This window comes from Nematostella vectensis, chromosome 14, assembly GCF_932526225.1.
Source record: "Nematostella vectensis chromosome 14, jaNemVect1.1, whole genome shotgun sequence".
Classification (NCBI taxonomy): domain Eukaryota; kingdom Metazoa; phylum Cnidaria; class Anthozoa; order Actiniaria; family Edwardsiidae; genus Nematostella; species Nematostella vectensis.
In genome coordinates, this window is record NC_064047.1 from 11,877,965 (window position 1) to 11,902,824 (window position 24,860).

The 24,860-nt window shown below is 39.6% G+C and overlaps 1 protein-coding gene and 1 long non-coding RNA gene across 2 annotated transcripts; one reads left to right on the forward strand and one right to left on the reverse strand.

The window, feature by feature from the left end:
• Positions 1-197: 197 nt before the first annotated feature.
• LOC5513284 (von Willebrand factor D and EGF domain-containing protein) lies at positions 198-24,504 on the reverse strand. The gene is made up of 10 exons (XM_048721908.1): positions 24,329-24,504; positions 22,791-22,923; positions 22,332-22,446; positions 22,009-22,266; positions 20,843-20,957; positions 6,789-7,199; positions 4,084-4,278; positions 3,825-3,884; positions 3,411-3,491; positions 198-2,213 (listed from the first exon to the last, which is right to left on the reverse strand). Exons 2-10 carry the CDS (start codon positions 22,820-22,822, stop codon positions 1,768-1,770), a joined length of 1,713 nt encoding a protein of 570 aa, XP_048577865.1. The 5' UTR covers positions 22,823-22,923; positions 24,329-24,504; the 3' UTR covers positions 198-1,767.
• On the forward strand, positions 15,339-19,871 carry LOC125559857. The gene is made up of 3 exons (XR_007306552.1): positions 15,339-19,488; positions 19,565-19,688; positions 19,764-19,871. It is a non-coding gene; the product is annotated as an uncharacterized LOC125559857 (long non-coding RNA).
• Positions 24,505-24,860: the final 356 nt, after the last annotated feature.

Consider the following 24,860-nt stretch of genomic DNA (forward strand, 5'->3'; position numbering starts at 1 on the left):
TTAGTCATTCACGTTCACAATGTGTTCAGTATGCCACAATCTGAGCGATAAACTCGCCGAAACCCCGTAATTTACGGTTTGTTATAATTTACTATTTCTTTGGCCTTCTCAGGGGGAAGAGGGAGGGGGAGGTTGGGGTATGGTCAAGCGTAAAACAGCACCGGGAACAAATTTGCCTCAAGAATAACTACAATAAGTAGTATCAAATAGTTGTTTATTTCTTCAGATTGGTGCTGGAATCATTTCACAAATCAGATCACATCACATCACACTGTATCAAATCATTGCATATTAAGAGCAAGAATTAATATAGGTGACTGATGTGGATTACAAGCTCACACAAGCCGTAAGTTACACACATGCACACACAAAAAAAGAATACATGCTTAAGCAGTATAACAAGTTTAAAAAATCAAAATGTCTAGGTAAATATATCGATTGCTTCATTGTAGCCGATTCCATTTGGCCAAATCTGGATCAGATTGCTATAGATCAGCCGTAAATCGAGAATTTTTCTGAGCAACCAGTAAATTTGATTGTATTTTCAATCACACACACAAAACCTGTCATGCAAGCCGTTATGCTAGGAAATCAGCACGAGCTTGGCGTCTCTAGCACTACAAACCAAAAATATTTAATGTGATATATGCGATATATAGTTTTTTTTTGTATTTCAAAAATGCATTTTAATTGCGAGTGGCAGTTGTGCATAGAAAATTATCATGGATTAGTTTACTGCATATAATAAGCCATAATCCGTAGTTGGTCCTTAACTTCTATTTTCCATTTGCTATGCACTATTTGCACTTGTTTTTTTTTAATGGTTTATACATAAAGGCACGCGTTATAAAGAGAGTTGGTATATCAGGAAAACACACTATTATATGAAAAAAAATATATCACATTTAAAAGATCCGATCTTGCGCCCACTTTAAACACCTGCGATTTGATTCATTCTGTTTTGTTATGCTGGCCTAGTGAAGGGATATAATATTTTTTAGGATACTATATTGTCTTTTCTCGTCTATTTCCTCTATTTCCGTTTGTTTTATTACGGTTCGTGTTTTTTATTTTGTAAATGAAATAAGCTGATTAACAAAACAGAACAAAAGAGCCATCCCAAGGTATTATCAATCACGCAAGTGATCTCTACAATTCCTAACAAACGTGTAGCTCTACTTAGTTTAGCAAGGGAAGGGTAAGTAGATGGAATCGCTACTGAATGTATTAAAGGCGAATGGCGCAATCTGATTTGCTACCGCTGTTTGAAATGTTTGTTTTGTGCCTTTCATTACAAGCATCGGTACACATTTTGCCGTGAACACTATCTCTAGCAAGCCTCGATTTTCAGATCGTTCGCATCGTCCTATTTTGTTATTTGTGTGTAGAATATCGAAATTCAACGAGCAATAAACAGATTTTGATGCTCTGTAGGGCCCGGCCGCACAACAACAAAGTCTATCGAAGGGAAACTCACACTACAAGCAGCGGTACATATTCTGCCGTGAAAACTAACTCTAGCAAACCCATTTTTTAGATGTAGAAGCTTCAGGTATATTGCCATCGACCTATTTTGTTATCTGTGTAAAATAACAACCTTCAACGAGCAATGCACAAAAATCTAAAACATTTTCGAAAACTCTAATTAACGAAGCGAAACGAACATAGAATGGGTGAAATCGTTTGATTTATGCAGTTGCCATTCCATCTCCTTACACTTACCTGGTTTAGCTAGCTCTTGAAGGCTTTATCGTAAACCTTTTCAACCTATTCATAGTCATTTTCGTGGGGTTTCTCCGGGTTCTTACTTGGGATGGGCGGCAGCACAGGTTTGTGCTCGAGTGGCTGATACGTCTCCTTTAAGGCTTTGAGCTCCTGGTGCGGGTCGACGCCCTTATCCGGGACATCAAAATTTGGCACAGTGTCAAGCGCGATGTTCTCGTAGGCGGCTGTGGAGACCTTGTTGGCTCTTTCATACGTGTGCTCGGTTATTTCTTGGTAGTCCGGATTTTCATATGCGTGACGATCGGCCTGCTTTATTTCTTGGGAATCATGAACTTGCGTTCTCTTTTTCACGTGGTACACATACTTGCGCCGGCATAACAGAGAGGCAGCGGTAATGATGATAACCGCTGCGACCGACCCAGAAACAGCAATCACTATCACTTTGGTCTTAGATGTCTTTTGTGGATTGTCTTTTGCTGGCCGTGGTACTAAATTTGAATAATAAATGTCAGTACGCCTGAAGAAATTCAATAATACAATGAGAGACTGAAAGAAAAAGACCTAGGATCATGCAAATTAAAATTAAAAAAAAAAAAAAAAACAAAGCTTGCCATTTAGCCCTCACTTCTTGGTATGCATCTTTCTATAACACATTGCAACAATTTTCACGGTATATGCAGTGACATCTTAAAATTTGACTATGAAGTGGCAAATTAGAGACGTGAGACCATGGTTTCTTCGTTGCTTCTATCTATCACATCAGTTTTTCACGTCGAATGACACCCGAACCAATAACAGTTTTCCACGATAAAATGAGTAACCAGCGTCCAACTTTTTTAAGAGCTCTCTTGTTTTCTGTATTCTAACTCTTGCTTCAATGCCATGCTTCTCTACAAATATACCCGTGAAGCACGTATTTTGTAAAAAAAAAAAACATATATTCGTTTTTTGCTCGATACGTGGGCTTTCAGAGTTACAGACAAAATCCAAACATGGCCACGTAGGCGCGGGTGACGTCACACGCTCTGAGCCTATTAAGCACAGGCTTCCCACCCGAGTCAGTGAAGGGTTTCTAAGGCATACGAATTCACGCAAATAAACATCTATGAGTTATATCTCCATGCTTGTATCATTAATATACTTAGTATCGACACAGAATACGAGACAAATTTATATAGAGATTTTGAGGTTTAAAAAAACACAACAAACGAATACATTTACATCCCAATTAAGTTTATTTAATGAATTAGAGCATGGAAATATAATTCATAGATGCTTTGCGTAATTCGTATGCCTTAGAAATCCTTCACTGACGCTGGTGGGAAGCCCTGTATGAGTGGAAGGTTTTTGATCCCACTACTCCTTCACACCCTTTTCAAAAGAGTGAAATAAACGCCGTGGCAATAGCACTTATCAACAAAGACGGCTTTTTGGATCAATGCCCGAACTCAATTATGTAGTACCATACAAATATTTTCTGTCATCCCAGCTGAACCAAGTAGTGAACCAATGATTAATTTAGGGCCATGTAGGAAAACTAGGCGCCGAATTGAAACCCTTAGTTTGTGGTATTGATGGAAGTTAGCATTCAAATTTCCACTCAAGCTTCGGAATGCGGAGAAATGTTATCAATAGGCGTAAACAATTTTCAAACTCTATACTACTTGTTAAAAACGTATTCGTACCAATCGAGTTGGGCTCTGAGGTAGGAGTTGTAGTCTGATCCTTAAAGGTCGATTCTTGTTGCTTTCTCGTAGAAATCGCTTCTGAAAAATAAACTCGCCTAAGAAAATAAATATGAATAAAGCGCCTCGCCTAAACATGTTGCACATAATAGTGGGAAAGTACATAGAGGGAAGTAACGAAAACTGGCTCTACCCGTCATAACATCTTATAAATGAAAGCTTGTGGAAAAAGGTTAGCATATTTCGCAGGCCCCCCCCCTTCCCCCTAATAAGCGCCTATCCTAGGACACTGAAGAATGTCTTGGCGTTTTTTCGACCAATTACGCTATAGTAATACCCTTTATTTGAATTAGCACAAAATTAAGAGTATATCATAAATATAATAAAAGTAATAAAAATAAAAAGGTACTGTACTGGAGGTTGACTGTGATGTCGACGGTTTGGTTGTGGTTGGACGTCTGGTTGTAGTTGGAGCTGAAAATGATGCAATAATTTTCCATTAAAAGTAGTTCATACGTATTCATTTTTTTAAGCAATCATTTACTGTTTCTCCCGATCATAGCCTTATAAGGAAATTGTACGACTGGTTGTAGTTGGGACTGAAAAGAAATCACATTTTCAATAAAAAAAACGTTTTATCAATATGATAAGTATGACAGTTTGCATTACTCACTAACGCACGACTTTCCATTTCCAGTAAGCCCAACAGGACACGGACCACATGCGATACAGCCTGATATATCGGTACAGTTGACTCCAGGGTAACAAGCGTCGTCAGAACAGTTTGAGACCTTCTCATTGCACAGCTGGCCCTTGAAGCCAACGTCGCACAGGCAAGTGTAGTTAGCCACACCATCAAGACATGTGCCTGAAATACGAGGCATGATTAAGCACCAGACTATTCCTACAGCATAAAAAGCTAATTTCATTCTACCAGTGTGACCAGGGCATGCCAAGAGATAGGGCTTCGAACTTTCATATAATTGTGAGTATTAAGAGAATAATTGCATTTACTTAAAGCGGGAGTGCCAAGGTAATTTTCAAGATCAGCCCCCTTTTTTTTTTCAAAATAGCCAATCAGAGACCTCAATTATACGAGAGCGTAAGGCAAAGAACACAACAAGAAATAAAATCCCACTTGCTAAGTCGTACGGTATGTTTTTACTCAAACTCCCAAACTCCCCAGTGCTTGTAGAAGTTGTAGGGTGTCTTATCGAAGAACCAGAAGCAATTGTGACATAAGACATAAGAACAACGATAGTGAGGTAGCTAGCACGCATCAAGGTGTTTCGCCCACGGATAAAAATACGATTTACTCTCGCCCTCTCTCTTCAGAAAACATATTGTTCGAAAGTTTATTGCGCTGCTTTAGAAAAATCAAAACTAATGGAATACTCTATCGATCGCAACGATCTTTATGTTAATAAAATCTCAGATATGTGGAATTCTTTTTCGCCATGAAAAATAGCTCAAATAAGTGGAATTATGTTGGATTCTGTGGGATTCTGTTTGATGCACTCGTTTATGAGCGAGCGTAAACCGGTATATTTCAGTCGCCGCCGACATATAAACATGTCGTTGTTTACAAAGACACTAAAAAAACGTGAGGTAGCTGGGTAGGAACATTTTTTTCTTTATTTATTTTGTCTATCTTTATTTTTAAAGAGATCAGAAACTGATCCAAAAAATTATGCAGATCTCAAAATGAAAAAAAAATCACCTTTTTTCGGATGATTTGATTTTATCCCGGTCAATTTGAGTCTTCACCACTCACAGCATTCATTATGTCAGCGCCAAAAAGTACAAAAGTAGTAGTATAGTACTTGGCGGTTTTAGCACACTCCTGCGGAATGTCCTTAAACCAAGCCAAGTATATACAACTAACCATTGTATGGTGCCATATTCTGGTATGATTGTGTGGTATCACATTTTGGTGAAACTATGTTATCATATTTTGGTGAGACTATATGATGGATTCGCATAAGCGAATCGAGCCTGCGCTTTTTCACGCCGAGTCTGGACGACTCGGAGACATACCCAACATGCATAAGCCACTCGCACACACCGCACGGATTCCACGAAATTAAGAAAGCATATAGTTCCAGTAATTTATTCATAAGCTGACACCAAAATCTTGTATAATATAGTCTCACCACAATATGATACCATATAGTTTCACCAAAATCTTTTATCATATAGTTTTACCAAAATTTGATACCATATAGTTTCACCAAAATCTTTTATCATATAGTTTCACCAAAATGTGATACATATAGTTTCACCAAATTCTTTTATCATATAGTTTCACCAAAATTTGATACCATATAGTTTCACCAAAATCTTTTATCATATAGTTTCACCAAAATGTGATACATATAGTTTCACCAAAATCTTTTATCATATAGTTTCACCAAAATTTGATACCGTATAGTTTCACAAAAATCTTTTATCATATAGTTTCACCAAAATGTGATACATATAGTTTCACCAAAATCTTTTATCATATAGTTTCACCAAAATTTGATACCATATAGTTTTACCAAAATCTTTTATCATATAGTTTCACCAAAATGTGATACATATAGTTTCACCAAAATCTTTTATCATATAGTTTCACCAAAATTTGATACCATATAGTTTCACAAAAATCTTTTATCATATAGTTTAACCAAAATTTGATACCATATAGTTTCACCAAAATCTTTTATCATATAGTTTAACCAAAATTTGATACCATATAGTTTCACCAAAATCTTTTATCATATAGTTTCACCAAAATTTGATACCACACAATTATACAAGAATATGGCACCATACAAAGGTTAGTAGTATATACTTGGCTTGGTTTAAGCACATTCCGAAACCGCCAAGTACTATACTACTAAAAGTCTACGATTGCTGTTTGAAAACTTAGCAATAACTAACCGCTAAATCGGTATAGAAACGTTTTACAAATGCATTTTATTGCTATTTCCTTGCGTATTGCATGGAAATTTGCGAGCGTCTAAAACCAGAAACCAGACAAGGCATTCTAATCAGACATTAGTCTAGGATATCCACACAAATTACAGAAGTTGTTTTAGATAATTCAAAAAACCATATTTATGTAATGCCTTTGCATCGATTCTAGCTGATTTTACTCGTTAAGAAGGTATTTTTTTAAAGTACCCCTCTCCCTGACTGTTTTTTAGTATCTTTTTAGTTTCTGATTAGTTTCTGAGGGATTAGTATCATTGACCTGCTTCGCGACTGCGTGACAAGCCCTCATGGTAGCATGGGAAATAAACACTGAAGCGCCTAGCTACATGCAGACTTGTATGCTAGAAAATGCATGATACTCTAACTTTAAAGCTTGCTTGTTTAAAAATGTGCACCTACCGTTAACACAAGTGTTAGATTCGCAGTCATTAATGTTCACTTCACATCGACTTCCATTAAACCCTACAGGGCAGGCGCACTCGTACTGGCCAGATCCCCGTGGGTAGTAAGGGTGGGGATAACAGCTACCCCGGTTTCTGCACGGACACTCCATCACTCTTAAGTTGAGGGTCATCGTGTCACTGGCGTTACATTCATCTGTTGCTACAAATGTGAAGGTCTTGCTGAGGGAAGTCATGGTATAATTCAGTTGTCCGTCTAAGGTGAACGAGTATCCCTGCGCGTCGGTACTTCTAATGGAATAGGTCACTGTACGATTCTCTGGGTCCCGGGCATGTATATGTAGAACCAGCATCTCGTCCACTAAAGCAAACTGGACTGGTGGTGTGGTGAAAATGGGATTGGAGTTGACTGGAAAGAAAAAGCTTCGCTTATTATGGGATCCAGAGCCTGCTGAGGGAATAACAACTCGTCGAACAATGCAAACCGAACTGACACTGTTAAAAAAATGGAAGTAGAGTTAATTGAAGTTAGGCTAAGTTCAAACGTCGTATTATCCAATAGTCGTTTTCAATGCAAATGCATGCAAATGAAAACTCAATTCATTGGCATGCATTTGCATTGAATACGGCTCATGAATAATACGACGTTTGAACTTAGCCTTAGAGGCTGAGCGAGCCAACTCATAAATGCAAATCTATTTCCTTTTTTATAGGATACTGAGCAAAGTATCAAATAATATGAACGGAAATGGCGAGACTCGAGCCCAGACAAATGCTGAGGAAAACAAATGATTGAATCGCTCAGCCTCATGAACCGTTCTGTTTGTTTAAAAAATAAGGACTAAAATTAGTTTTGATATTATTTGTATCGTATCGCTTTTTGAGAGCATGTCAAATTTCATCAGCTATCTGGACACATAGCTTTGCATTTGTGACCCTCCATTGGAAAACGTACACTATGGTTGCTTGCCATTTTACCGGAATTTCCAATTAAATGGTACACAACCAATATTGCCTCGAGATCCCGTGACCACGGTAGGAAATTACGTGGGCACAGAAAGAAATTCCGTGAGCACGGCAAAAAAAAATCCCGTTCGGAAAGGTTTATAAGCATAAACTAGTTGTGCCAAAACAACATTTTGTTTTATACCCAGCAACATACTAAATAGAAAGTTAGTGTTAAAACGGCTTGTGTTACACCATATCGCTTACGCGAAACAGCTTGCGCACATAACTAAAAAGAGGCTGAGTACTTGTTCGCCATCAGAGAAGACATAATTGAAAAGTTATACTATCATGCAACTCCTTAGGAAGAAAATCATTAGTCATTCAGCCATCAAGAGGTGCATCTTATAAAAACAAGATTATGTCACAAGGTCAGACTTGCTGGTTCATCAGGAATATACAAGATAATGAACATTTGAAAATAATAATAATATATAGATTTAGGCACTGCCTAAAAGCGGGGCCAGCATGCGATCAATTTAAGCCATATTATAATACCTATATATGTATGTATATATGTTATGTGTGAGTGAAGCCGTTCATAGAAAAGTGCTTGATGCACAGGTGTAGAGTGGAATATGTGAGTATGTATATTTTTATTGTTGTTTAACCCGGAAAAACTTGTTGGGTGTATATGGAGGTATCATCCAATAGGGAACATTTAAGAATTGAAAATGAATTTTAGTTTTTTACAGTAAAATGGGTGCTTTTTTATTCTCTTTAACATTTAAAACCATATCAACACACAACGCGTTTCTATACATTAGCATATCGTTTTTGCCAGTAAATGTGCTCCATACTTGCCTAAACTGTCCAAATTCCCTTCCTTCCACATTTCACTACTACTAGATTTTCTTGATTTTTATAATTTTCTCTCAGCTGAAGGGTAATAAAAGTTATTTGGTAGAAATTACAAATATTGGATAAACAGTTTTATCAACCTCCTTTACTGGTTTTTTTTGGCTAATACTCTTTGAATTGACACTTCATCTTGGGTGGATCGTACAAAACACTGACACTAGACCCCCATATTAAGCATCAGATGCAGTTTGTTAAAAAAAAGGCAGCTAAATATTCATTTCACATCACTTTCATGTACAGTGCTAAATTATTGCATGAAAGGTCAAATGGTACATTGCTGTTGATTTTTGCAAATATCATCTCAGATTCCTAAGTATTGAGCTGTATTAATATCAGCTATTTGAAAAGTAGATGGCTCACAAAACCCTGTGCAGTTAATTAGTTAAAATCAAAACTATATTTTTTATAACTAGAAAACCCATTTAGTCCATTTGCAATAAGGACCAATGTTGGTCAGTGTTTTGTACCAGCCACTTTGTCAAAAGGTGAATGAAATTAACCACCCTAACTTGTTTTCAAAGTTTCTGACTACTTTTAGTATATTTTATTAGCCTGGTTCATTTTTTTTATAACAAGTTTTCATTTGTAACTATTATCTATCTTTTTGTAACTTAGCTGTAGTAATCAATACATCCTGCCCTAGCATCATGCCTTTAAAGCTGGCAGCTTTCTTGAGTTGGGATTCGCCTGACAAAAATTGAACAGTGACAAAATGCTACGGAAGAATACTAAAGATATAAATGTTATGCTGCACAAAACCTAATTGATAAACCTAAAATCTAAAAATAATTCCAAGTAACCTTTAAAATAGAACGTTGAACCAAAAAAAATAAGATGTGAAGTCTGTTTTTTAGGGGATAATAAGCCAGAGGTTGAATTGCCTTTTTGACATTTTTCTTAGGAAAAGCTGTAGAGAAAAACTATGGGTACTTATCGAACTAAATGTTTCCAACAAAAAGCTGTCTTTAGTTTTCTATGAGAATTGAAGAGATGGGAGTTTTGAGATGTTTTATGAAAACGTTGATCTGGGGTATTCAAGATCTTTTTGTGAAAAAGAATCATTGGCAGAAAGGGAACTGTGTAGGTAAAGCAAATCTTTTTAGAACCTATTACCCCTCATCAACCTTTTTTTTTTTCTAAAATTTAAACCAGAATTCATTTTCAATTTTAAATGTTCTTCGAACTCACAAAATATAAACTAAAACCGTTCCTCGCTCGATATCTTTCATAAAAGAGCTGACAGAACTTAAATGTGATGAAGAATCTCCGGATAAGAAATCGTTCTTTATTTACAGTTAAAAAGTTGTCCCATAAAAAGCTTAAGATTAGTTCACTTCTTGAATGAATTAAAAGCAAAGAAATAACAACATTTTCTAAAACAAACGCGACGTTTGTTTACGAACAATCAATTGCACAATTTCTATCCTTTTAAGGGATAATGTATGAACAAACTAGCTGAATTACTAGTTAGGAACTAGGTATAATAAAACATCGACATCCCATCATGGCTTTACTTAAGTAACTGTTTGAGTTTATAAAATTGACGTTTTACTTACCTTTTTTTTCCAAACCCATCCTTTGTCCGTCCATCGATCATTTGTACGTCTTTTTATTATAAAAGTGTTAAGATGTGTCGAATTTCTTTCTTGGCTTTAGCCACAACGAAAATAATGCAAAAACTTTATCAATTCACGGTGTCGGCCGCGAGTTAGAAGAGCAGAACGCGGGAAAAATTAGACGCAGGGTTCCCGTGAGTGTAAATACAAAAACACTAAAAACTAAATGTAAGTTTTGATGCAACTTTCGGGGTTTTATTAAGTATGTAGCATTATCGGATAGTGCTAAAATATATTCTTGTATAATTATTTCACTGAGGTGGCGTTTTGCTAAGTTATTGCAAATTGTGCTGGAAAAAGTAGAAGAGAATGCCGAATTCGCTGTTACGCCTGACTTTTAACTACAAGTTTTATCGGCAAACGTCAACATTTACAGCAATAATACAAATAGTCTCATTCTTATATGAAATTGAAGTAACTTAAGGTAATATCAAACACAAGTTTAATGTTAGGACTTACACTGTTCTTGTATCTGGTTTGTTTTCTTTTTGTTTTTCGTTTCTGAGAAATTTTATGTGTTTTTCTGCAATTTGAGTCCCAACTCTACACTAAAAGTGGCCGGTCAAAGAAAACAGGACTAGTACTTTCTACGCTGACCGAAAAATGCTTATTTGCTTGTCCAGATTCGCAGAAAAATATCTCAAACCAATCTTATTTTTTGCCGTCGATTGCCGACTTTTTGGGGGACATTTGTGGGACCACATGGCTGTTATTGCATTATCTTCTTCCTGATTGGCTATTCGTGCGCGCGTGATGGACATGTGGGATCTATGAATGTCGCCGTCAAACATGAGCCTACCGGCAGTATAGCGACTCGACTGAGCTCTTCTGTCAACCGATACAGCCTCGCACTACGTGATATGCCATTTCTCGTCTTGCTTTATTACATGCATTGGTTTCCCTCCTCGTTAGCATCCACCAGAGTCACTAATACTGATGCAGAAACATCAAGAATGGCAAGCGCGCGGCACTGCAAGTGTGAAAGTCTATGCTCAAGCATCATTTTCACCTTTGGTGCAAGCTGGAAACTATGTGGTGCAAAAGATGAGAGCTAGAAAACTTAATAATCTTGCTATTGAGAATTTTTTAGGCCTAATAATTTTGTATACTGCTAAATATTTTTAAATTTCGCGGGCGGAAGTGGTTTGTTTATGTTTTGTTGATTGTTTCAATAGAGAAGGACGCCGGCAATTTTCCCGCCGGAAATGACATGACGCGCATGCGCCGTGCGTTTTCCCGCCGTGTAGCATATAGGATTTTGAAGGGAAAAGCTGTCCGTTTGGGAGTGAGGACGAGTGGGGAGGAGGTGAACCGAGATGAGTAGGGAGGAGATGATCCGAGATGAGGGAGGAAAATCGCCTAGAAACGGTTATGAATCACGGCTAAAACGGAACCAGATCAATCTACGACAACAACTCCAATAAATTGGCTTTATAACTGATATATTCAGTACACAGATTAAAGATAGGATCCTATAGTCAAATTCTTACGCGCTCTCTCATTGTTTAAAACAGAGTGAGATTTTCTGTGGAATTCAATGGTTGAAAAGTGGTTTTCAATGAAAGCCCAGGTGTACCGTGAAATTTTTTCCAACCCAATTGACAATATCTTTTCAACGCTGAAAAAAGTTCTTATACAGTTTAATAGTCTGAATGAACAGATTTGTGTTTGAAGAATTCATTCCGAATTTCAGTTTAAATTTACAGAAGGTAGAAAGACTTTCAAAGCCTTTGACTCTGGCAAGTACGAGGCGCAGAAGAGGGTCAAAACAAACTACCAACATGGCGGCGTTTCGGGAAGAAAAACCGGAAAGCATGAATGAGAAAACAATCGTCACGTATACTGAAGACGAAATTCAAGAATTCAAAGGGAGCATGACGGCCTCTAACAAAAGAAAATGCACAGCAGTCGCTAATAGCCGACTTACCGCCTGGTACAAGGAAAGGTACAGATACAGAGAAACGCTGCAACTGGGTCAAGTTTCCAAAGAAAAAGGGCCGGAACTTTTGAAACATTTTTTTTCTGGAAATACGATAAAACCGATAAAGAAAAAGGAAAAAAATGCGAGCCTGGTACTCTGCAAACCTACCGAAATGGTCTTCGCAGGTATTTCCTAGAGCGCCAGTGTCCGTCAGACCGTCAGCCGTCGAAAATTTCGACATTGATAAGTTCACAGGTGGCGAGTTTGGAGAAGTTGCTTCCGTTTTACAGCTGAAGAAGAAAGATCTTCAAGGAAAAGGCCTCGGTAATTAGCCAAACGCTGCTCAGCCAGTAGAAACGGGAGACATAGAAAAAATGTGGGTGACTGGCGCACCAAGCCTCACAAACCCCAAATCTCTCTTACAGCTGGTTTGGTGGAATAACATCGTGCACTTGGGGACGCGCAGCTTCAAAGAACAACATAAATGCCTCTTGCAAGACTTTACCGTGACCGATAACGTCGAGTACAGAGAGAGACAAACCAAAAACAGCCAGGGCGACAAGGCCAAGGTCAAGCGAGCAAGAAAGTACAACACCAAAATTTGGAAGACTGACGGCGGTGAACGTGATCCATAAGGTGCTTTTTGCTAATACCTCAGCCACCAAACCAAGGGGAAAATGTCCCGCCGAATTTTTTCTTGTCACCCCTACTAGCAGCGTCTGGTACCAAACCAGCCTAGTTGGAGTCAACTAACTCAGTAAAATGATGAAAAGCATTGCATCGACCGCTTCATTGACCGATGGAAAGTTGACAAATACAAGTTGGCGTAAAACGGCGTTTCAGTCCCTCCGTGAAGAGTTTAACCCACTCGAGATCTCAAAAGTGACAGGCCACGCAAACCCTGAATCTATCTACAGTTACAGCCACAATCCCTTGGAAAAGCAACGACGGACGTCCAACACGCTGGCAGGGTTTAAAAGACCAGCTAGTTCGACTGTCTCAGTGGCGATTCCGGATCAGCAATGTTTAGTGAATCCACCTACAAATGTAAATCCTGTATCTAGCACAACCCGTTTTCTCCCTGGTGCAGTGAGCGGATTGCATACTGGAGCTCATTTTAACAACTCCCCGGTGAACATTGCCGTCAATCTCCACGTTCTCCATCCATCCGGAGGAAGTCATGATTCCATCTAAATTTTAACAGACATACGTGTTTTGAAGCGCAAACTCTTTCCTGATTTGATCGTGTGCCTTTTTTTCAAATTAGAACTTCCAATCTTCACAGAGTTGGTGAGGCCATTACTTATTAGAGCGTTTGTGCTCTAACGGGTAAAAATTTCGAACTAATTGTGTCATTTACCAATAAAAAATATGCCTCCTCCTTAAAATCGTCGATTCCTTTGCTTGACTGGGCGAAATGCATTCAACTTGCTGAACGTGATAAATGGCATGTTTAAATCCCTACTTGCGTCTCATTGGCTAGTAAAAATAACAAAAACGAGATGGCTTCTTCGCCAACTAAAAAAAGTGCATTAAAATTTCTTCAACCATAAAAAAGAACTTGACTATAGGATTCGTGCATACTTTCTCGTCGCTGCGCGACTCGTGCGATATCGTTTTTCGCGTGAAATTTACCGTGGAATTCCCTCATCGATGATGAATTTCCCTATAATATTTGACAAACAAACATTTCGTCTGGTTTGCCCATGGTACGTACAACAGTAAAGACAATAATCACAAACTGAAGTCAAAAGAAACGAGGGTTGTATAAACTCAAAGCGTATGAAAAAAAAGCCGCTCACCAGTCGAAAAAAGGTATTCTCAAACCCTAGTCGCCATCAACCGGTCATGAACATAAACTCGAACTCGCGATGTGAGACTTTATTTTCTGACATTCACCCCAAGTAACTATATCAAACAAAAGCTTGTTGGATTTAGATAGTTCTTGAGGTATATTGATTTGAGTTGTGTGCCAAAAGATTTTTATACAAAAGAATTTATTTTCTCATGTTATAGATCGAATGAAACGTTTCCGATGAAATTCAGTAAGCACGGAAAGAAATCCCGTGCGTTAGGCGTGTATTTCGGGCCTTTTCGCACGGAAAACCATAGTGTACGTTACCCAATGGAGAGTAACATTTTCCTTTTTTCCTTTTTGAAAACTTACAACTTTTATTAGATTGCACAGCAAAAGATCGATAGCCCTTGGTAACAAATATAATTCGCATGTTCAACCCACATGAAAGGCTTTTCTGATAAGCCTAGATATAGTCCGTCACCTAGGACCCCAAAAATTTAAGTCTAATGCTCACCTCTGTATAACAGCTGCGATTGGTACCATTTGGAAGTTAAACTATTCAGCTTTCAAAAAAAACCCACACATGACAAACAGATCGGTAGCTTTCGATTAGAAATTCTCAGAGGAAGCCCCGCGCCAAAGTAAAGTTAAAATAAAAATGCTCCCGAACGCTTAAAATATTTGTTTTTATTATTTGATAGCATTGTATTATTGAAATATGTTATTTTAACCATTTTAGAAGTTTTGGTTGGATTTTCGAAAGAATAAAAACGCTCCGAATGCCATCGAACAGGTCGTTCAAGTACTAATTTATTCCCTACAACACGATTCGATTTACATTATTTGGCTACAACATGGCTTCAATCGCTTTAAAACTCTCTTGGACTAATGCTTGGACTGTCACTTCTTTGCCAAAAAAAATTTGTTGCAGAGTCAGGATTATTTTGGCTACAACATGGCTTCAATCGCTTTAAAACATGCTTGGACTAATGATTGGACTATCACTTCTTTGCCAAAAAAATTTTTGTTGCAGAGTCAGGATTTGTAATCATCTTTTGAGCAAGGGAAATGAACACTGCCGACAAAGCATAATATTCGCTTCACTGCGCACGCAAAATTGGCAAAGGAAACGAATAACGTAAATTAAATTATTGACTAAAATGTGCTCTTTTATTTATCGCTTGAAAATTTTGCGTGAGTTTATTTCGCACGAAATTATCCACTTCTCTCTTGAATAATATTGGATAATGACGGACCTGTAAAATGACGGACCTAAGTTTGCTCTTGGCAGGGCACCTGCCAATAATATTGATGTGTAATTTGACCTGGTTACAATGCAACCAAAATGGCGACCCATGGCGGTGGAATCAATCGAAAAATGTATTATTTGTAGCGAACCTTTAGTAGAATTAACGCAATGCCGAAATGTGTCATCTTCCCAGCGAAGTGTATATTTTGTAAGAAGGATAAGTATAGTTCTGGTTCTAGAACAAGAGAGAAGCCCCATATAGTGTGCAGGAATTTCGAGCGGATGATAAAGTAAGGAAATGTGCATCACTTCATTTAGAACAGCATACCAGCCAGAGTTCCACAGCCACGGAGATAATATGGATTTGCTCAAAAGACCTGATTAGTAGCGAAGCCAAATACCATTCTACATTTTACAATACTTTCGTGAGTATTATGTACACTAGTGCTAGAGCAAATGCCGGTACTTCGGAGGGGGATAACACAGAAGGCGTCTGATAGATGTAGTAGTGATGAAGCAGTGTTTTCCTTTTGTGAGACCTTGATCTCAAAACCCAGAGTAATAGAGTTAAAGGAAATAAGTCAGATAATGACAAAGGAAGCAGAACAAGTGGGCGTGACCATGTTACAGTCACAAAACAAAAACCTCTTGCGCGTTATATACAACAAGTTTAAAGAGCTTGAATTTATTAATTATCAGCATAATAAAATTCTTGTTTACCCCTCTACAATTAAAATAGAGGACGTCGTTGTCGGCAATTTTGAGCTTACATGCGATCTGACATCAGCAAATCTCGCAAGTGATGGCAATGACAGAAGGTGATTAGTGTAGCAAAGCTACTTAATGAAAACAAATAATAATAAAAGTCACCCAGTGGCATTGTCCTGGCCGCCAGAGGGAAAAGAACTCATGCCAGAAAAGGTTGATGATTTCATCCCAGATCTCCTAGATACATTTTGCTCAGTGCTTATTTTTGGCCAATCCTTAGACAGGGAAAAGAGTAGGTCGATCATAACAATAAGAACTAACTAAGAACTAACCCAAGACATCGTATATTCCGCATTCAATGCGCCATCAAAACTCCTAAAAGTGTTCTGTTTCTGTCTGTTGTAAAGGCACTTTGCAAAAACACCGACATTGTTAAAATGATCCATAAATGCGGATATGGAATTAGCTATAACCTTGTAGAAGAAGTCGATACCGTTTTTGCTTTAAAGGTTATCAATGAACAAGCCCTGAATCGAGTACTTATCCCGGACAAGTGTAATCGTCCTGAAAACAGGCCCGATGTTGCGCTGATAGTAGCGGAAAACATCGATAACCTCGAGTGTACTGCCACCAGGGCAGGGACTTCGCATAGAGTGAACTCCATTCTAGTTCTAAAGCACAGCATAGAGGGAGGTCACGATGATGAGATCGTTGAACAGGAGGTCTTGCAGCAGCCTCCAGTAAAGCGACAATGTCAACTGTCGCTGGGCGCAGAATTAGTATGGAAGGACATACCAGAGTATTATGGAGGTAGACGGATTGGACCGGGCGTGTTGTCTCACGAGCAGTACGTGGGTGTTCGTTCCTCGTATGCAAGCTCTGAATGATGAATCTAGTGTGGATTGAGCTAAGAAAACTCATAACCCACCCTCTTCTGCTTGTACCAGGCTGGACGGGATTCAATATCAAGGTCAGGGACAACGTAGCGCTTCGGGGACGGTGGACTGCGTGACATTGCAGTACAAGTAAAGTGGTCGCCGAGGATCTATAGACAGTGTGCGAACTGGCAAACATTATAACAGGGCTGTCCGACTCCATAAGATTGTGTACGAAGCGATTAGTAGACTACTTTTGGATGACTTTAAATCCTGCCTCAACGAAGATAAATTAGAAATGCTGAATCAGCATAAGATCGAACTGGAACAGCTTTAGTTAAAACTTAGCCAAGAAGAGCTAGAGCGAGTTTTAGAGTGGAAACGATTCGAGCACTGGGAAATCGGGTTTGAAGCACATATTTCCAACACGAAGGAAAACGGCAGTGACCTCTCAAGATTCTGGTTAACGTACCTCGAACTATGCCAACTTCTGTTAAACCTAATCTATTCTACTCGAACCGGAAGCTGGGAAGTCTATCTTGCTTGCATTGAAGATGTTATTCAATTGACTTTTGCGTATGACAGACAGAACTACTTAGTTCCATACCTCAATGACATGTGTTCATTACCCGACTCTTATCCTGATGTATATGCTGCCTTCGCAGATAACCAAGAACCCTTTCGTACAAAACGAGGCCGACAAGACGATTGAAAATACCATCAACTGGGACTGCAAAACCGGGAGTGGTTATATAAGCTTCAGTTCAAATTTTGCAGCGACGCAAGGATGGGTAATGAACAATTCAAGGCGTTGCGTATTTTCCGAGAGCATTTGTCTCTAGCGCCCAGTGAAGCTAAGTCACACAAAGAGCTCGTTCCATCTCGAATCAAGATGGACAGTGAGGCAGTATGTAATGTTGTTGACGGGTTAGAGAATCTATTCTGCAGTCCTTTGACCAAAGACGTGCATTAACCAGTCTGTCCGCTGGTTTAGCAGCAACTCCCGTGATATAAGATGATCTTCTTCGGGCGAAAACCAAGGGCCAGAATGCATGCAGAGATTTTATAGTAAAGAGGTGTTCTTCTTCTGCTTCCCTCGACTTTTTTGACCCGCTCAAGAAGCTTAAACTGAAGTCATTCAAAGATCTCAAGAAAGTCACTAAGGTTTCTTCAAAGAACGCAGTGATCCCGATGCAATTAGATCGCGCTGTATTCGTCAGGATGGCACTAATAGGCCAGTTTCGAAAGATAGACTTGCGAACTGTGTTCATGTACCCTCTTGGACCACTATCGTAGGCACTGGCAGACGAGTATGGTTTTCCACGTAAGACAAAGAAGGCCGCACTTGCACAACACCTAGAGAAACAAGTAACGATCATCAGCGACTTTCCTGCCAACAGCACAAGTATCTATGACGGAATGGCGGTTCTGCAAAGGTTTAAGCCTTTTCCCAGTGCTACGTTCGCTGTTGTAGCAGAGAGAGTGTTTGACCCAATTACATCTAATTCCAGTAAGCGCATTGACATGGTGTTTGACGTCTACAGAAAGATTGAAATCAATAACGTAGAGAGAATGATGCGTGCGTCGGGGCCAGAAGGCGTAACTTTTACCAGGTTATGGCGTAAAAAACTGGAGCAAAATCTTGTGTGTTTCCTCTAACAGAACAGCTGTGATCCAATTTTTAGTGGCTGAATGGAAAGAAGAGAAATTCAGAGACAAACTTGGCGACAAGACGATGTATGCTACACTAGAAGAGAAGTGCTGGAAGATCACCAACACAGCAGCAACCCTTGTGCCTGGGTTACTATACAGTCAAGAGGAAGCTGATACCCGAATGGTATTACACGCCCAGCATGCGGGTGGGAAGTGCGTCATCCTTTCCGACGACACAGACCTGCTTGTAATGCTCCTTGGACACGCCCACAACCTGAGTAAATGCTATCTAAAGAAAGGCAGAGGGGAAAAGAGTAAAATCATTGAACTGTCCGAAGTTTCAGACAAGGTAGGAAGGCGGACCGCTCCAGGTGTCTCCAAGGAAAAAGTTCTACAAGGTCTCATCGGTCTACACGCCGTGACGGGCTGCGATACCGTCTCCACCTTCTCATCCAAGGGCAAATGGCGCCCACTACAAGAGTTACGCCAATGCTATGTGCGATATCGGAAAGGAATAGAAGGTACCCGAGGCGACGTTCAGAGTGACCCAAGAGCTAGTGTGTCAGCTCTATGGGAAGAAGTGCCAAAGTGTCGATGCTCTACAGTACGAGTTGCATTGTATTAAAGGCGGCAAGGTTGAACCAGAGTTGCTCCCACCCTGCCAATCGTCACTGCGCCTTCATGTGGCGCGTGCAAATTACCAGGCGGCCATATGGAGGAGAGCAACGGAGGCGTGTCCCGAAGTCCCTTCACCTCACGGTCATGGCTGGAAACTAACAGAGGGCACTTTGGAGTTTGAATGGCTCGGCTCTAAGCCCGCACCTGAAGAGGTTTTAGAGCTGATGATGTGCACGTGCAAACGAAAGTGCAAAACAGAAACGTGCTGCTGCGTCAAAGCAGGGCTTAAGTGCACAGAGGGCTCAAGTGCATGCGACAACATGACCAATGAAGAAGAGGATGGTGTGGTCAGATAGCGACAACGAGTTTGACGACTAGGCTTTTAAAAATATCAGTAAGTAAATGTGACATTGTTCGATCAACTACAAGTATGAGTTTAGCAAATAGATTTACCCTTTGTTATCTCATAGGTTTCTAGCGATGCCGACTCTGGTGAATGACTGGTGAATGCCTCTAGTGAACGACTCTGGTGAAGGACTCTCGTGAATGACTCTGGTGGATGAGCGGTGAATGACTCTATGAGTTGAAACTAAGGTGAGCCTTTAGAGTAGACATATGGGGACTCTAATCACATTTTGATGCTACAACAGTCAAACCGTTTTATTCCAGGAATTCCGTAGCGTTGCAGCTAGGCCTGTCAACAGACGAAATCGAGAGTGTGTCGGATAGCGACGCGGACAAACTTGACGACTAGGCTTTTCCAAATGGATTTACCAGTAAGTAAATATTACATTTTGATCGATAAACTACTAGGATGGGTTTACCAATTAAATTTCCCCCTTTATCTCATAAATTTTTAGAAATTACTCAAGGACGACTCTGTTGAATGACTGGTGAATTAATCTGGTTAATGTCTCTGGTGAATAAATCTATGAGTTGAAACTAGGGTGGGCATTTTGACAGGAATCACTATTTTAATACTACAGCAGTCCAACCGTGCAACATAATACGTTATTTTCTTCCAGGATTTCCGTAGCTTTGCAAAAGGCCTGTCAACAGATAAAATAAGGAGAAAGACGCTTTCTGTAGAGTAAGATACTGTCGAATGCCATTAGCGGCAATTGGGACAGGGTTTTACTAGTGAAGACGATATGATTCCTTTTAGCTCTACTCCGATTATGTTGGCAACGAATCTCATTACATAATTTATAAATTTACTCAAGCTGATTTGATACGACCTTTCTACTGCAATTTAAAATATTGCGGAACTTCAGCAGGGCTTACAGTATTTCGTGTTGTACTTTGCGCACACGAGTCGTGTTCCAAAGCCTTCTGCAAAGAATCAACTGCAAAAAGAACACCCAAAAGATTTATATTTTAGATAACTACCGAATTTAAAAGTAACATCAAATCACAATCTGCAACTGCCAACTCGAACTTCGGCATTTACGACCTGGACGCGATTGTATTTTTTTTCGACCTGGGCGCGGGGTTTCCTCCGAGAAACAAAATGGCGGCCGTCGTGAAGTTCACGTACCTTTTTTCAAACATGATTTTTTTTAATCGAAAGCTACCGATCTGTTTGTCCGAGGTGGTTTTTTGGAAAGCTGAATAGCACAAATGGTACCAATCGCAGCTGTTCTACAGAGGTGAGCATTAGAAACACTCTAGGTGACGGACTAATAGTGTATATATTTCCCCATGCAGGAACACTTACAATACCAGTTTTACATTTATTCTATTTTTACCCCTTCGACGATTCCATGTGAATTGACTGGTCGTAGGAAAGCACTGTTGGCACCAATCTTTAGGATTTGGTTCCTCGTTTGCAAAGCAATGACCATTTATAATGCACGAGTCAGCCTAAAAAGGGCAATAAATGTCTAAATGACGAATACCAGTGCGAGCGCCACGCTTCAGTCAGCGTATGACCAATTACGCCTCCCCCGGGGGAGAGGGGGGGGGTTCTTTCCATGTCGACCTGATAGGGATGCTCGTATTTTAGGGGGTATCTGAGAGGATATAGGCTTTTCATCTAGTTATACGTATATATACTTAAATCTGCGTCTTGTTATTTTTTTGTGACAAGCATCATTTTCCCGTGAACCCCCCTCCTCCCCCCCCCCTCCTCCCTGGATTAGCGGTAACTACGTGTGTAGATGTTGTCCATCTGCATGGGCGGCGAAAATATTAGGAGTGGGGAGGACACATCAGCCCCCCTTCCCTCCCCTGTGTCTCTCCTTAAGGGCCGTCTACACGGGCAATTTTAACTTGACAAGTTTTACTTGTTTAAAAGCTCACAGAGTTGATCGTGTAGGCGCTCAACGAGTTTTACATGACGAGTTTTCCGATGAAAGTAGTTCGTAAACCCCCTTATGTGACGGCTAGCTTTTTTTAGTATCGCCGCTATTACCGGCTCATCGCAAGGGATAAATTGTCAAGTAAAAGTTGCTTGTGTGGACAGCATGTCTACACCAACGATTAGAATTGTCAAGAAATACTGGTCAATTAAAAATTGCCCGTGTGGACGGCCCTTTAAAGGGTACTAAGGTATTTACGTCATCTATCTATCTATCATTATAAGTAACAAAAATGCGCTTCATATACAAATCAACTAGGTCCTGTTAAGTTAGGAAAATTCTTTAGAACTAAGACAACATGATACTGTTAAAACTGGACATGTTAAAACAATTCAATTTCAATCATTTCTTGTTAATCAAACTATATACAATATTACAATACACACAAGAAGCGCTCCTCTCTTTTAAATGCTGAATTATAAAGAGAATGTCTACAGCACAAAAGCTGATATCAGGTTGTGATTTATATCATGCCTTGAGATAAGACTTTTGGGCTTTATCTAAAGGGATTGTCTATAGAAAATGTATTTATCAATACGCATGCCCTTACATACCCTGAGTCCGCATGATCCAGTCTTGTTGCACTTAATGCACACGGAATCATAAGAGACAAATGTCTTCTGCTCTCGGCTCGTATCGAGCTTGTTGTTCGATATTCTGATTCTCAAGCCTCCTGCCGGAGTCCCAGGGTTATCCATGTCCCCTATCTTCGTAGGTGGGCTTGGTAAGTCACATCTTACCACATATAGATCAAACTGTTCTCCCGGGAGCTCAAACTGTTCAGCGTTTGGTGACCAATTATTGCCAAACACCTCAAAAGAGATATCATAAATTAAGATACAGCTAACCCCCTCCCTCGATAATGTAATAGTACTACCTTAAACTCAGTAGCATGACATGTGAGGTTCTCCGAGGCTATGAAGCCATCACCAATAATTCTTGTGTTGTTGCAAGACTCTTCTCGAACATCGCACAGGCCTACCTCGTTCACTCTAAAAAATGATATAAATAAATGCAAAATAGATATTAAATAAGCGGAAAAACAGTTTTAGGTAAGCAACAAAGAAATAGCCCAATAAACTGCTAATAAAATAAAAATTGCATTTAAAACATGGTGCTGTCTTTTTGAATGAACAAAAACATTATCATTTTAGCATTTTATATTAGATGTTTTAAGAATGTTAAATGCCTAGGTACTGTGTTGATTTACATGTTACCAGTCGTTAACCTACCCAAGAAGTTCTGGTACTGTGTTGATTTACATGTTACCAGTTGTTTACCTACCCAAGAAGTTCTGGTACAGTGTTGATTGATATGTTACCAGTTGTTTACCTACCCAAGAAGTTCTGGTACTGCATTTATAGGCATGGAGCAGTCTGATAAAGTAAACCCCTCTTCGCATATACAAGTGCTGTTTGAACAGTTTCCACGGTTACTGCACTCGTTAGGACACAGGTTTTCTACTATATCTGTTGATTACAATGGCATAAATATTGATCTCTATTCGTGTCTCATTTGTGCCATCATCTTTCAAACCTACCACAACTACCAGAATGCAGCATGCGCATTTTTATAAGCTTGCACCAAACGAAGCGCGCGCTGCATGCCGGTAGTTGAGGTAGGTTTCCATGGTGAGTGCGCGCGCAAACTTATAGCTGGAATGGCCTATTCATAGATCTGACGAGCGCACGAATAACCAATCAGAAAGCAGCAAATAGAAGCCAGCGAAGTGCAACCCAAATGTCCCACAAAAGGAACTCAAACAATGCTACACCTTGCGACCTCTTGCCCCTGGGACAATTAAAACGTCTCTTTGCGAATGTGTGTGCGTAAATACATTTTGTCCCCGCTGCAAGCCCCATATATAAGCGCCGGCTTTACCTTTACTTGTTTGTACGGAAAATGATTTGAGTGCGGCTTCATGTCTCCGGGACATGTATGTCCCCGCTATAGATTCTGACGCGTTTTATGTACGGAATGTGATTTTAAAACGGCTACATGTTCCGGGGTCAGGTAGCCGAAAAATGTCCCCTAGTGTGCGAGCACCTTTATATGTAATTGAAGGAACCTAGGATAATATCAAACACAAGTTTAATGGTAGGACTTACAATGTTTTTGTATATGTGGTTTGTTCGCTCATTGTTTTTCGTTTCTTTGCAGAAATTTTACGTGTTTTTCTGTAATTTGAGACCCAAGTCTACACTAAAAGTGGCCGGTCAAAGAAAACAGGACTATCACTTTCTACGCTGACCGTAAGATGCTCATTTTGTTTGTCCAGATTCGCAGAAAAATATCTCAAACAAATTTTTTTTGCCGTCGATTGCCGACTTTTTGTGGGACATTTGTGGGACCACAAGGCTGTTATTGCATCATCTCTTTCCTGATTGGCTATTCTTGCGCGCGTGATTGACATGTCAGGTCTATGTATTGAAACAATAGGGGAATCTCGATAAGAAGTCACGCGACTGCTTGGATGGTAAACTAGCGCGCGCTCACGCTTTTAGCGGGGAAAAGCAGCAACACTTTTTGGCGCTTATAAATAACGCCAGAATTTTTTTTTTTTCAGAAAGGATCTATTTTCATTTAAATGCTTATTTTTCCGTTGTTCTCTGGCGTGAAGGGCGCAGTAATTTCTGTGGTTATTTCGGCTTAAATTTGCCACCCAAAAGGTCATGTGATCTCGCAAGTCCCCTATTGTGACTGTTTGGCCAGACGCAGCGCTTTGGCGACTGAGAAAGTGAGAATCATTATGCCACCATTTTCTATAAATTTCTTGTGACCTCTTAGCGACACTGTAAACAAATCTAGAGTAAACGAAGAGTTAATTTCCTTACCCTCTTAGGGGTCTGATGTATAATTTTGTTTTACTATTACCTGAGGGAGGCTCTAATGGGTTGCCGTTAGAGTCCTTGGTGTAGAGGGTGACGTTGTTGTACGCTTCATCTAGGCATTGACCCTTCAACGATTCAAGGGCTGAGAGGGCAAAATCTGTGACACCCGTAATCTGACAATGACATAAAATACTTTTAGCTTATCGACAAAATGAAAATGAAAGCAATAATCAATTGGCCCTGCTTCGAACGAAAAAAAAAACAATGCAATACACAATCTCTTAAATCAGCTGGGTGCTTTCTCGTGATTGGAAGGCGCTGAAAGAGGTGTTTGGCTAAGTTCAAGCGTCGTATTATCCATGTGCCCTATTCACTGCAAATGTATTTAGAAGAATCAAGTCGATTGTTTCATCTTCATTTCCAAGCATTTGCTTTGAATACGGCTCATGGATAATACGACGTTTGAACTTTGCCTTGGGTTGCCTGATAATCGTTTTTATAGTTTTAAGGGTTTCTTAGCAACTCGGTTGTCAGGCGCGCGCGCTATCATTGCATCCGGGAACTTTGCAATTATC